Source organism: Trachurus trachurus (genome assembly GCF_905171665.1).
Source record: "Trachurus trachurus genome assembly, chromosome: 21".
Classification (NCBI taxonomy): domain Eukaryota; kingdom Metazoa; phylum Chordata; class Actinopteri; order Carangiformes; family Carangidae; genus Trachurus; species Trachurus trachurus.
The window spans coordinates 20,880,684-20,896,270 of record NC_139899.1 but is presented as its reverse complement, the minus strand read 5'-3'; the positions used below and the strand labels follow the sequence as shown (position 1 = coordinate 20,896,270).

Here is a 15,587-nt window from a genome sequence, read left to right as displayed (position 1 = left end):
GTGTCGCAGCAATCTCTTGTTTATATCAAGCACTCTCCTGTGACAGGGTGGCCACCAGGAGTCATCCTGATAATACGCTGGAGAAATATGGCCTTCTCTGCACTGCAGGGCTATGAAACACAGCGAGCAGTACGCCGTCTTCTTCATCTAGCCCCAGGCTTCCGCTCGCGTGTTTATTTTAAATGGAAGCATTTTGTAATTTTGAAAAAAAAGGATACGAACTGACTTAAAACAAAGCATGATTACGAGGTTACTTAACATTCCTAACGTGTGTCACTCTTGTATGTTTTCATGAACTATTTTGGACTGTGAATGCCTAATATGTCCAGCTCTCAAGCCTATTATCCAATCGCAATCTAAACTTATAAATCACTTGACTGATATAGTGCGGAGTGGGCAGAGGGAGGACTGTATTTGGCTGTTGCTTTGTTGGGACTGGACTGGTTGTGCTTCACAGCACCGACTGGGGTATGACTTCATGCTGTTTTCTGACTGACTCAGACCACAGCTGCTCTCAGGAAATGGACTGTAGTTTTTATAATCATCCAGCTTAAACTAAGACTCGCACAAGCGGACGTGTTTACTTACTACAAATGATGTTACCTACCATGATAGTGAATTGATATGATAATGAGCGTGCCTCTCATAATACCACTAAGGACACGGATCCATTTAATCAGAAAGAGCTACTACATAAACCCATTGAAAAAACAAAAAAACAACACCCTTCTCAGGTTAAAATACAGGTGCCTCATCTCGGTGTTTGTCAGAAGCATATCTTGTATTGTGAAGTACTTAAAGCAAAGCACCGCAGAGACAGCCAGTGAAGGACACTCTGTTCTGTTTGTAGAGTTGGATTGCCCGTCGCTGTCTTTGTGTTGATGTAAACTGAACAGGCTAATGTTTCTGCCTCGCATTAAATATTCATCACAATTAGACCTTCCTGTTTGCATCAATGTTATTAATTATAAGGGGAAAAAACAGCCAGTTCAACTCTCAGCCAAAATAACCAAACATCCTGAGTGAGAGGAGAGAGAGGAAACAGGTATTTTTTTTGCAGAGTAGATGAGAGAGACAGATGAAACAGATGTAACGTGGACATATGGTGACATAAAAATGTATATAGACAGAATGAGAGGTGTGTGGGCGTCTGTCTTTGATTTTTTTTTTTTCCTCCTTTCTTTTTTTCTTACGCTCCTTAGTTGGACAGACAGGGCCCTCTCAAAGCACAATGTGGATTGTTCCTGCGCCTCTCAGGAAATGCCACAATTACAGATCACAAACCAAGCAAAACACGTGTGGCGCGGGGCCTTGAGGGGGATAAACAGCCCGCCATTCCCTCCCAGTGCACTGACCCCAGCCACAACCTTCATTACTGGGAGAGAAAATATTGTCAGCTGCCCACTAACAAACACCTGCCAATTTCAAGAGAAAGGAATTGCTTTTTTCAGCTGCAGAAGGAAAATAAAGTGTTTCAGAGACCCTTTAGAAAAAGAGTGGGAAGAAAGGATAAGACAACATTCACCCCCCTGTCCCTCTTTTCTCCGTCTTGTTTCTGCTCTGTCTCACTTACTTCCCTGTGTTTCACCCTCTGTCTCTCTTTGGCCACTGGGTGCTGCCCTGCCACTCATCTGACTCCTCACCACACAACTCTAATGGAGCTGAAATCTTGTTTGTAATTAGATATGGGAATTCCATTGTCATCAGCCAGATGATGCCACGACATGCCAACCCAACAACTCGCCAACAGACGGCACCGCAGGAAGAGAAAGCGCACACACGTCGTACACTAACAATCAGACTTTTTTTTTTTTAGTTTTGCCCTAATAACTACAGTACAGTAAGCTGCGTGATGAGTTACATTCTGCAGCGTTAACTTGGAAAAAACCTGAAAGCCCTTTGTCTCACATGTGTGGCTGTAGTCCAGGCTGTCTGCGCCCTACGGGGAGCGGCTGAGCCACATGCGAGGCTGAGACTGGACGGGTGGTGACAGGTACCTGGAGTGTTGCCTGACTGAGAGTTGAGAGGAAGAGGTTCTGGGTGAGATGATGAGGAAGCATCATTCTCTCTTCCCAGGGTCATCAGGCTAATTTCTGCGAGCCCCACCCTCATGCTTGCATGTTTGCATGCGTGCGCGTGTGCGTTCGGCGTGTGTGTGTGTGTGTGTGTATGCGTGCGTGCTCGCGCGAGAGAGAATGAGGGGGCCTTGGCCCCTGAGAGCGCTCTGTGAGGAGACCACAGCTGTACACTCCCAGCAGCTAATTGGTCCTTATCTAGCTGTCCCATTCATCTTCATTTTTTACCAATTACTGAGCATTATCTGTGTTCTCAGTTGGGTATGGGACTTAATCCTTTTTGGTTAAGCTGGTGCTACAGCTTGCAAATTTCAAATGGAGGAAGGGGAGAGGGAGGGGGGAGAGAAACAGAGGGAAAGGTGGAGGGGAAGGGAAGGGAAAGGGGGGGGGGCAAAAGTCACAGCAAAAACAAACTGAAACTTCCCATCATCCCTCTCTGACAGGAAACAATCAATGAACAATGACATCACACAAAGGAGAGAGGAAAAAATGGAAGAGATCAATTATTGGCGTTATAATTCAAGTCCTTGTTTGCAAACGTTGCAGCCTCATTGATTAGGCCAGTCTTGTTGCACTCACCATTATTGACTTGTTAAAACCATATTTTCTCATCATCAGTGGTTTTGCGTTCGCGGTCACACACATACACACACACACACACACACACACACACACACACACACACACACACACACACACACACACACACACACACACACACACACACACACACACACACACACACACACACACACACACACACACATAACAACGCTTTAAGGGGCCACATTAATTATTCAAGATGTATTCATTTTAAAGCACAGCGAGCCCAAATCATCTTGTTTACTCTACAAACAATACATGTATAGTACATTGCCCATCCAGAAGGTACATCAAGACGCCGCAATCTGGGACAGTTAGCCTTAATTTTCTGAGATCAATGCATAACTAGGCTCCTCTCTATATGGGGTCCGCGCTTGGCCATGCTGCAGAGCTGAGTGGAGTCAGCCTGGAGACCATGCACTAATTACTGGAGTGTTTACTGCTCTGCTGGATAGCATTTGTACCATTTTGGATCATATCCGTGAGTAAATGTGCTTTGCGCTAGACCGATAAATAAGACATTAAGATGACAGTGTGTATGAATGAGATTGCAGTGGGAAAAAAAACGATAGTCGTCAATTATAGAACAAATGCACGTCTAAAATGGGTAAAAAATTTACAGCCGTGCATACATGTACAATACACTAACAGAACATAGAGGCATGCATGTCAGAGAGACAGTCATGCACACAAAAGCAGGACACATATAGAGACACTGCTTCTGTACTTTGATAGGGATCTGTTTGGTCACACTCTCTGCGCCAGCTGTCAGCCCAGCTCCACTGCGGCGATTTAATTAGTCTGTTTATGTCCTTTCTAATAATAAAGCTCTCTGGGTGGAAGGACACATCCAACTAGCTAGCTGTGCTCTCTCCAACCTGCTAGCTGCTCTAGTGCTGGTGGCCCAGCGCAGCTAAATGTGGGCCATGATGGAGGATGGTGGCTACTTCCTGCTCCTCTAGACAGAACATTGGCCCTCAGGCTCAGATCTAGTATCACCCCCTACTCAATCCTAACCTTAACCATTAGGGGATAAAGCACATACTGACCTGATATGAGTGTCTAGGGGCAACTTCATCCATCTTCCTCTCTAGCTCTCTTGTGGGAGCCTTTGTCAGTCGAAGCTCTTGAGAGAGACTAGATTGTAGCCATAGGCTGAATAGAATTCATTTCGCGAACATACAACACCTCTTTCACTGTAACACATTATTGTCTTGCGTGATTTATGCCATTACAATGTGGCTTGTTTTGATTTTCCCTTTTCCTGAGGTATCACGGCTGAACTGGACAAAATAGGGTCCATTTGAGCTGCCAGTGTTGGGGATTGGGGAGGGTGGGGGGTAACTGAGTCAGACACACCGAGCTAGACAGAGAGTAGCAGAGCAGACAGACAGCCTTCCAGCCTGAGTGAAGAGCTTGATGGGTCTCTGTCTCTCTCTTGGGCTTTAGCCCTCACCATCTCTCTATTAGTCTGCCAGGCTCATGGGAACCAGGTGACAGATAAGTGAAGAACGACACACACATTTTAATAGACATTTCAAAAGATAAACCTGATAATGATTTCTCTTTTTAATGAAGTCTAATGTCCTCGTTCTAATTCCAGTTGCGTCGGCTGTTAAGCATCAGCGTAACACTTGAATATGCATGATTGGGAAATTGTGAGGCACACTGATGTAGCTACAAAATACACGAACGCAGACAACTGCAGAAATAGATTACAATAACTGGGGGAATTGATTAAACATTATTTCCGTAATGATCCATATCAAGTTCTATCATCTTTGAGTGGCAGCGGAGTTGCGGCGTTACAGAGAGGAGGAGACGCGAGGAGGGAGAGACAACACGCTGCACAAACCTCATGTCACGGAAATATTTGTTTGATTGTCTCTTGCGGTTAGTTCACAATAGCAGGAGCAGAGCTATAAAAAACAACTGACCAGTCGAGTTGTCATCCCTCATCAACATTAGGCCTCATTCTTCATTAATTGGATAGATTAATTTGGAGCGCTTTGATGTGGGGGTGATGCATGCGTTCGGCTGTCCCCTCCTCACTATTCTCTGTCAGGTTGAATTTAGCCAGGGAAGGGGCTGACCTTTGAAAGTGAAGAGACAACACAATTTGAAAAGACAATGTCACTTGGTGTAAATGTGATACGTGTAATAAATGACATTCAACCTTTCAGTGATGATGAGCTTTCGCAGGTTGGAGTAATGTGAAATATACACAGCGTGTAATTGCATAGATTGTGGAGCAGTTTTCACACACATACACACACACACACACACACACACACACACACACACACACACACACACACACACACACACATACAGTACACACACACAACTACAATGTTGCAGCATTAAAGCCTGGATATCATGTGCTCTCATTTCACTATGATTACCATCTAAGAGGACACATTAGCATAGAGTAATAATATTACAGTGTACACAATAACAGTAATGGCGATACAGCGACGACAAGAAAATGACGATCTCTTTTACTGTGATTATTGCGTAAAAATGCTCCAATGCTCGACTGTGCGGCAATCAGGGGCGGAATCAAAGAGCGTTTCGTGGTGATAGAAATAGTTGGTTCTGTTCCACAAAAACACTCTCTCGGTTGCCCGAAACGGAAGGTGTTTCTTCTCAATTATGATATGGGAACCTTCATCCAAATAGAGCTATCAGCCATACTGAGCCCAGACATCTTCGCCATCACACAGCCGCTCCTCTGGGACCAAGATAAAGAGGGAGAGAGCAAGCAAGTTCAAACAATGTTAAGGAATTTCACAATCTCAGCATGTCCTTCACAGTGTGAACAAACAGAGGAAGGCATTTCGGGATAAATTGTGTTTAGAATCCCGCACAAAGCATCACACCAACAAAATAATTGAAATAACCTCAACGCAGTGTTATGTTTTATTTGATCTGTGTACATAAATGTAATTAAATCCAAACTAACTGCATTTTCCTGGACTGATATAAAATTCACATTAGAGTCAGATACATCACACGGTTCACCTTGAACTCATTAGCACTGCAACTATAAACTATACACTGCATTACTGATTTTCTCTCACGAGGTGATTGTAATGGAGGAAGTGAGAGCACAGGAGGTAGTGATGCTAATTTTGTAATTAAAACGGATGATCTGATGACCACATGCAAACTGATCCCCCCCCACCACACCACACCATACCATACAACTGTACACCAACCCACCCACTCACCCCCCCGACACCAACTCCGCCTGCCATCCTTTCTTCCAACAAAGTGATATGACGACAGAGTGGGCCGTGATTGATAACGCTCGTCAATATATTTCATTTCAGGAGCCTTAGTCAAATGACAACTGGTTGTCATTGACTGAAAGCAATCTTTTTAAAAGGGGAGCCTTTGCTAAGTATCAGATGAAAATGATTCCTCTGTCTGCTTGGGTGTCACTGTCTGTAGGAGCTTTATTGATTGGGCTTGAATATATTGCACCCGCAGTAGTAACAGCTGCTAGTAATATCTCTCCTCTCCTTCTGCTCTCCTCTTCTGCTCACAGCACTCTCCCTGCCCCGGCTTATTGTCAGTGATCGGATGTTGCCGCTCTCGCGCCGATGTTGTGTATTTATCAAGAGTGATGTGTGACAAATGTAAAGTGAGCCTGGTTCTGACCCAAATTACAGAAGCCAGAATGCTGTTGGTTAATGTGTCCTGAAGGCCTGGCTGTACCGGCCACCCCCAGCCATATGCATGATTGCGTTAACTAAACCCCACCATTGTCTCCCTCGCTCTATACGCTCAGTGTTATCAAGCACAAGGATGTTGGCATTGGTTGGTAAAGGTCATTTACTGTAATGAGGTTTGCCACATGCAAGCATATGGCTTGATTATTGCCCTGTTCGTTAACATTTTCAGCAAAGAGACGAATAGACAGCTAAAACGGGGGGCCAGCGCGGGTGGGTGGGTGGGGGCGACAGCGGAGAGGGGGGGGACGGCGAAACGTGTTTAGCATTTTCTCTTCAAAGATAGGAAGAAGTTTTTTCACAACAGATCTGTCACAGAGATGATTGATCTTTCAATTTCATAAGGAATGCGTGCCATTAGAGCTGAGGATTTAAATTATCCTATAAAAGTTGCCTGCCTTAGATTTTATACACTTAAAGGACAAACACCTCTGTCTGTCTCCTCCATAATTTCTACCACATGTTACACTCCAGTGGTTTGGGTAGGAAAGCAATTATGTTACCTCATCAAACCAGAAATGTTTTCTTATCATGGTTTCTCTTACATTATGTTACATTAGGCATCTTGGCAGCGAATCTCTGCCCACCTGAATCACTGGAAAGTCTATCTCTTTATCCTGACATACTAAACACATCTTGTCTGTTGATGAGAACGGGATTGAAATGTATCCAGTCATCATTGCTCTTGGAATGTAAAGCATATTGTTTGCATGTGTTTTTATGTCTGGCCGGCTCCATGTGTGTGTATGTGTGTGTGTGTGTGTGTGTGTACGCACCAGCACCTATACACAATTATCTCCACTGCATCACAGTCTGAGTGTGTACCCATATGTTTTCATGTTTACCTCTCCTTGTTACGGCGAGATGTATTCTTTTTATGTGACTGTTTGCGCATGCATGCGTACGTGTGTGTGTGTGTGTGTGTGCGTGCGCGCGCACATGTGTCTGTGTGTGTGTGTGCATATACATGAGTTGTGCGGCAGGTATTTAACAAAGACAAGATGTTTGCTTTATTATCAACATTAACTGCGTAAACACAAAAGGCTTCAAAGTTTCATTCAATGACACTGAGGGGCTGTGGGTGGCTACATCAAAGCTCAATACCTTCCTCCCCCCCCACCCCCCACCCCCCCCATTTTAATGAGAAACAGGACTCACCAGCCTTGACTGAACCTGCCATCTGTGTGTGTGTCTGTTTTTTCTTGTTTGTGTATGCGTGTGTGCGTATGTGTGTGTGTGCGAGTGAGAGCAGTTGTGTTTCTGTGTATATGTAAGCATGCACTTCTGCTGTATAAAGTGGCACCACCATGCCAGACAGCATATTTATAGAGCCCGTGTCTTATGTTTGATCTAATGGCTATAAGGCTCCCCCCAGCTCACATGCCAGGGCTTCTGATTTGGGAGATTAACAGTTATAGTAAAGATGAATAGCTGATTAGTGCTATGGAGAGACCTCTAAATGTCTTGCTGCATGACAGACACTTTTTCATGAGCCATTCATTTCCTTTTGGGACTGGTGTGCAAACCCTTGATATGACCACAACAAAGACTCCATGTGTGTTGCGCCACCGTCTCACCTTTGTTGGAGAAATACATACACGACATGGGGGCATTTTACAAGCGCAATTAGGAGGAAAACTCAGATTGTTGTGCAGCGGCAGACTGCGTACGCATTGTGCAGTGAGTCAGTCCATTTAGCTGCTTGACTGGAATGGTCCTGTTCTGTTTGACAGATCAGAGGAGGGGGAAAAAAAATATCTCGACACCATGAAAAACCAAAAGGCTTAGCACTGAGCAAATCAGCCTTTTGTCTTGTTCAATTCAAATCAAAGGATAACCAGGAATGTTTGTTTGACAACAGCATTTACAATGCATTGTTCTGAAGCCCAGAGCCTCCCAAACAAAGACAGATAGGCTTTAAACAAGTCATTTAATTAGCACCGGATCCACAGCTTTGGCTCCGCCAACCAATTATACATTCCTGAGGCATGTGCAGGTCCTATTTCACGGGAGCGAGAGGCAGATCCTCTCCAGCCCTGTCTCTTACAGTACATCTCTCCCCTTCCATTTAAGAGAAGGTAAATAGCCCAGACAGACAGCTTCATTAGCCAGCGTCTGAAGAGCGCGGGGCCGATTGTCGCTTAAATAGTGTGCTTTTACTGCAGGCCCAGCCGGCGACCTCCGATCAATTACAGCTGACATTATTGTTTGTCGGGAGCTTTTTTCCTGGACAGAGGGAGTAAAAAACGAGATCAGGCCTGAGCTTTGGCTGGAAATGTAATCTTCCCCCTCTCTTTGGTTCTTTCGCTCCACAAACAATAAATCATTCAGTTGAAGAGATAATAAAGTGCCAAGTAGGAGCTAGTTTAATTTTTGTCAGGGGAAATCTGTCCACAACAGAGTTAAGGGTAAGGGGTTGGCTGCTACCTTCGTACCGTTTTAAATGACAATGGCTTAGTTCCGCTTTTTTTTTTCTTTTTTTCTTATTTTCCTCTGTAGGGTTAGATGGCCGCAAAGGCTGAAGTCCTGTTTAGATGAAGATTAAGTGCAGCGCAAATCACCGTAGGTTATCATTTCTGTCATCAAAATGAATTACTGCTCTCTTTTTAATCATTTTAAAACATTCAACATTCAATCTTTTTTCGGCGTGATTCTTTTAAGTGTTGGACTTAGCGTCAGCCGTGCAGTTTGGTTCTGATGTAACAGCTTTTTAATCATGTTGTTACCAAGGGCTGTTTTAATTCATTCAATTCATCCTCCGCGATTCAGATCTTTGCTTATCCATGCGTGAACTCCCAAGCACTGCACAACATAATAGCTGAGCTGTTTATATTGGTATTAAGTGATTTGTAGTTTTAATGATGGTAAATAGGAGTTCACCTTTGCAGGTCCCTCAGGCTTCCTTCAGGTAAATTACTCCAAATGTATTGTTTATGCCCTTCAGGAGCTAGAGGAGGGGGGTGGGGGCTTGTGGGAATTCACCTCTCATCAGGTCTGAACTTCTGTATCAGAGATAAACAGAAACTGACAAATATCTTTCTGACGGTTTTCCCCACTGGAGTATCTACACAATATCCAAGTGATTAATGAGTCTGAGTGATGTTTGTTGACTCTGTTTATTCTTTTTAAAGAAATATAGAAATTCACGGCATATAAATTATATTTAATCCTTTCATTTAACAAGAGTAAATCCAGCCAGTGGGAAGAACTTGCATATGAATAAAACGAAAACACTTAACTTGTCTTGCAAAAACAAAAAAACCACCAGATTCGATGAATAAACCAATATCCTCCTCACCTGGCTCCTTTCAGCTCCAAATAAAGGGATTTGGTGGACCCTCGTTGGTCTGTGGCACATTCCCCTACAGTGGCCTGAATGGGCCTTTATGGGAGAAACACCGCTTTAGGATGGGGTGACATGAAAGGGGCTGGACAGGCACTGAAAGCGAGACTAATACCCACTGGAGGGAACAGAGCTCCAGTGTTTCCCCATCAGGCTGTCTTTCAGGTGGAGACACATCGCTGAGATTCATATACCATCAAGTACAAGTAAATACAATGAAACCAGCAAGTAGAGGAATGTCATTTACACAGAGTTTACTTGTGTTTTATCAAGGTGATTCGCCACCTTTTTTCCCCCCATACTTTATTTATTGGGTGGAAATTTGGCCAATTAAGTCCATGTGTCTTTATGCATGTGGCTGTTTTTGATTGAATTGGTGTAATGTATCCACCTCAAAGGTAGAATAAGTCTCTTCACTCTGGCCCTTGAGTGGCCTTGAAAGGCTGATAGGTAGCCGAGACCTCTTCATGTTGTCCTACAGTAAGTACCTCCGCAATCAGGCCTCTGTGGTGTTTTTTAATTGAGCTTAGCCTGCTGAGTAGTAATTGATTCAGTCTGAGCTACAGCAGAGGCGCTGATACAAGGTGCTGCTTGGCTTCCGCCTTTCTTTAATCTCCCCTGCTTTATATTGTTTGGGAATACTCGCCACTGAGAAACTGCATGCCATCTTTCTTATGGAAATCAATGCTTCTTTTGGAAGGAGGGGAATGACAGAGAGGAGTACTTCTCATGTCCTTTCATTTTCAACCAGTGTCCTTCTCTTTAGAGGCTCCGCCATGCAGATCTCCTTGCCCTTTGGCTACTGATGTTTTGTCAGAAAAGAAGAGTGGAGTTGTTTTGTGGATCAGCTTTCTGTAGTGCAGTATCTTTTTTTCTCCCTCTCTCTCTCTTTTTCTTTCACGCAGCTTTTTTACCTTGAACCGGGCTGCCAAGAAAGAGGGAGAAAAAAAGGAGTGAAAAATCAACAGAGAGGCTCAATCAGATCCAATAGTGTCTATGAGGTTTTCTTTAAAGCATTTGAGGAAAAGCATCTGAGTGGCGGAGGAATGAGACCAAACTGTTCCCAGTCACTTTTGATCCTGCCAGTTCAAAGTCCCCATAGAGCAGAGAGAGAGGGGGGGGGAGGAAGAGGGGAGGGGAGTTGGGGGGGGGCTTGGTTTGTTGGGTACAGACACCTAGCTTTGACCTTCTGTCTGCGCTCATGTCCTTTGAAAGTTGGCTTGTTTTCATTAAGCCATTCAGAAGCACAGGGCAGGGCCACATTTTGACTAACTACGAACCCCCTATGGTATCTTTATTAGACATTCTTTACATTTTCAGACTACTAATGTCTTCAGTTTTCCCCAATTAGGCGTCTATTGCCAGACAGCAATTGAATAATTTAAAACATTTGTAAGATATCTCTGATGTTGTAATGGAATAATTTGTGTGCATATAAAGGAGAGAGAAATGAAAATCCCATTATTGTGCAGAGCTGAAAGTGACTCTTTTTTGGTCTCGCTCTCTTCGTCACTCTCTTCCTCATGGTCTGGTATATGGGCTGCTATATAATTAGCCTAAAGTCACTGCCGTACTGTGGTCTAACAGTAGTTGTTTGTCATTAGCACGTTTAACTAGTCATTTGGATAATGGCTTTTCAAGATTGCCTTTGTTTTTACAGTACAGTGATATTTTTTATATGTAAATATTAAGACAATTTCCATAATGTGCCCTTTTTATTCATCATAGAATAATTGATGCAACTTTACTGCTGTGTAAACTTTGGTCTTTGAATGACTGTGTATATAGTTATCATCCCCGCTTTCTTTATTATTATTGCAGAAGAATCTATTATTAACATATATTGTAAAACATTTATGTGTATTATGTTAACATGGAAGGATACCCAAGAAGCAATTAATTTGAATTGTTCCATTTTCTTTTCCTGATAGATTGAAGTGTAAAGCTTTAGTGTTATTGGACACCAGTTTTAAAGGCTCATCTCACTGATGGAAATGACTGATCACTGACTGAACAGCAGCAGCTTTTCTGAGTTTTCAGACGGAGCCTCAGAAGTTTCCCCCTGGTGAATATCTCTCACTCATAATACGCATCGTTGAGTAACCAACGACCTCTTCATGTGTTTCAGGCCTGGAACTCCCCTTCATGATGATGCCACACCCCCTGATCCCAGTCAGCCTGCCCCCAGCCTCCGTCACCATGGCGATGAGCCAGATGAACCACCTCAGCACCATCGCAAACATGGCCGCCGCAGCACAGGGCCAGAGCCTGCCCTCCAGAATGGTCACCTCTGTTATAAAGGTAAATTTTAAAGAAAGCAAAGACAGATGAAATGGAACCATTGCTTCTGCTCCTGTGTGGGTGAAATGTTTCAGTCTGCGGCCGGATATTTATTGTGCGTGTGTGGGTTTTGTGGCTGTTGGGGCTACAGGAACGGGTGCCAGACAGTCCCTCCCCTGCCCCCTCCTTAGAAGACAACAGGAGGCCAGGCAGTCACCCATCGTCCCACCGCAGCAGCAGTGTATCCAGCTCCCCAGCCCACACAGAAAGCTCCTCAGACAGGATACGTACGTCTCTGCATTACCTCACCACAAACTGTTGTTGTTTTGTCTTCTGAAAAACAGTAAAGAAAGTAACGTCTCTCCTGTTTTGTTATCCTCTCTCCAGCCGCACACCACAATGGCCTGTCCATGAACCATGCCCTGCTAGGCCTGTCCCCCAACATGCCCCCTGGACCTAAAGAGGGAGACCTGGCCCACGACATGAGCCATGAAGCAAAGAGGATGCATGTTGACAAAGGTGAGTCCAGTTTCATTAAAAAAAACACATACACACACAATGATAGAGTCATAGAGGAACAACAACAGAAGATAAGTCTAATAACTCTAATTTCAGCAGTCAGTGATTGATCAGAAAGCAGTCTGAATGCCCAGTGTAATTTTTCTCCGAAAGAAACATTTTTGAAAATCTTTTGAATGACTATTGATAATACAATTTGAGACATACAGGATTATCAGTTCTCCCCTTTATTCCTCTTGCTTCTAATTTATATCAGTTATATATATTGTATTGTATGGCTGTAACAATACACTAAAGTGTATTAGAAGACAAAGCTTCTGAGTTTTAAAAACCAACTTGTGTTGTGTGGTGTGAATGTGTATAAATGTTTGGGTGAGTCGACTCAAGGTGTGTGTGTACCTTCCGTAGATGTCTTTCATGTGATGACATTTAATTTGACACTTTGACACCCTCTGTTAACAACTACAGATAAAATACACTATTTTTTTAACAATTGTCTACATGTCATACCTGTATTTCTTGAAACTCTTTCATCACTTTCAGCAGTTTGTTGTAGTCAGATTGTTATGTTCCTGTGCACCCATGCCCCCTGCTGCAACAGGACACTGTTCACTGCAATTACAGTCAACAAATGCAAACGTCCCAGAATATTCTCACATTAACAGAAAAGGGAGAAAAGGGACAGTAAAAAGTAGAGCTGCTGATTATGCTGCTCCAAAGTTCTCCAGAGTAATTACCAAAACATCGGACAGTGCTGCTCCTGATTTTAAGTTTTAATATAGTCTGATTTTGACACAGATTTTGCATTGCATCATAGTTGTTTTTTCAAATATACATTTATACCTAATTAATGCTTGTATTGTTATATTTTATAATGAGCATGTATCTATCCCCACTATTCTGTTCTGGAGGGAAGAGATGTTAACAAAATGTTAACCTCAGTCACATTGTCCAAAGCAAATGTTTTTTTTTATTATTATTAATTGCCGGGCTTATTTAATTATAGTTTTGCCAGTCATTTGAAAAAAAGAGAAAAGGGAAAATGAGAATGAAAGAATCAGATAGAAATCTGCTAAGCGTGGCGGATTAAATACAAAATGAAGCAAATAATAGATTTTAGTATTCTCTGTTGGTTTTAGCAGAGCTGGGATGTGCTGTACTGGGTGATGCAGGGTGGGGTGAGGCTGATAATGATATTAAACCCACTATGGAAATCATTGGGCTGTATGTTCCCTGTTGGCAAGGCTGACGTGAAGATCAGTGTTAGACCTTCACTCACAGGGTGTGAAGCAGTGAATAATAATAATTAGCAGGATCATGAGCTGAATTTGTGGGTCACAAACTGTCTAACTGTCTATGCACATGTGTGAGTATTTGTGTGTGTGTGTGTGTGTGTGTGTGTGTGTGTGTGTGTGTGTGTGTGTGTGTGTGTGTGTGTGTGTGTGTGTGTGTGTGTGTGTGTGTAAGCGCATTTGTGTGAAGGGGGAGAAAAAAAAAAGATTTAGCCAAACAAACAGCAGCACAAACAGAGAGGAAGAAGAAGGCTCAGCCTAGTATCCACATAGTAAATCAACTGAATGTTTCCTCAGTAGCAGAGATCTTACATCTTCACTGAAGTGCCTCCTCCATACTCGGATAATCAACACAAATGGACTGTAATTTCTTCGCAGGATTAGAGGAGAAAGCAAATGACCAGCCAATCCACACCAATTCTGGATAGATGACCCACAACACATCTAACTCGCAAACACACACTGTATTATCTTCTGAGATTGTCAATTCCTAATATGTCACTGGACTTGATTAGGATTCCGAGCTCTCCAGTGTGTGCACCAGAGGTCTCAGGCTGTGGAAAACATTTTTATAAAATAACCCATTAATGCAGAGGAGTGCAACTAAATTAGTTACCAATTTGCTGAGCATGAATTAATGAAGAGAGCTTCTCCCGGCTCCCACAGTTGTAATTTTCATAATAACCCCAGACCTTTATTTGGCAGGTTGTTTAGTTTTTTCGTTTGAAGGTTTTCATTAGTCTAATGAGGACTGTGCAAGGGCGAGCAGTCAGCACAATTTACATGAGGAAGCTATCATAATAAATGAGGCAATTTGAATAACATGCACAGGTTTATGCAGCGAGATAAGAGAGATTGTAGCAGCCAGATTCAGAGGTAACCAATACATTAGAACCAACTAATAACCAAAGTAATTCCAATAAAAGCTTTAAGTGAAGGGAATAAAATTAATGATAGATATATTGAACTGTAATGATATGATACATGATGCATTAGATTAATAAAATAAATGTGTTCCATTGTTAAAAGGGGGAGGGGGTGGAGGGGTGGAGGGGGCCTCACCATCCGAAGCTTTGTTTATGGTGAGCTTTTTAATTAGGCTTGTTCATCGCATCAGTTTGTTTAGATAAATGAGATAACATTCCAATGGTTTAATGATATCTCTCCACTTGTTTGATCTTTATGATCCTGGCAGAGCATTAAATTAATCTCTTGCAATGCACTCTTAGAAGAGAGCACATAGTAGGCGCAGAGAAAGGATGCAGTGCCCCGGCTCATATGGAGGCTATTTAAATAGCCAGACACCTCAGAGACAGCCACTATAATGTCACATCACTCATATCCTATGAACATGTCTCATCTTTTTCATGTCATCTCTGGTGATGAAGGACAAAAGGCTGTTTGTTGTCATCTAAAAACGACCGTTTCCAAAGTTGTGTCACCCAGTGCAGAGTAACCAGATGGTAGTCTTTTTTTTATTTTTTATTTTGGTGTGGGGGTTTTTTTGGGGCGGGGGGGTGTTGTTTGAACTTGATTATTTTTTGTCCAAATTTTGCCTGTGAAAAAAGGAAAGATTAGATGATGTGTGAGGGGAAAAAAGGCTGGTAGAAAGCTAAGTGTTATCTCACATGTGACTAATTGAATTGCTTCAAACAGAAAGTCTGTGGCGATAGCTTCCGACAAGCCTCTGTCTCGTGAAACAGCAGGTAGCTGACAAACAAGGGGAAATTTGAAAGGT

The 15,587-nt window shown here is 42.9% G+C and overlaps 1 protein-coding gene across 1 annotated transcript in view; it reads left to right on the top strand.

Annotated features, from left to right (window-relative positions):
- dachd (dachshund d) overlaps window positions 1-15,587 on the top strand; it is a 93,361-nt gene that overhangs the window by 57,765 nt on the left and 20,009 nt on the right. The window contains exons 4-6 of the mRNA XM_083997301.1: window positions 11,887-12,060; window positions 12,182-12,325; window positions 12,426-12,557. Of these exons, the coding sequence (XP_083853427.1) occupies window positions 11,887-12,060; window positions 12,182-12,325; window positions 12,426-12,557 (450 nt within the window). The remainder of the gene's footprint in view (window positions 1-11,886; window positions 12,061-12,181; window positions 12,326-12,425; window positions 12,558-15,587) is intronic.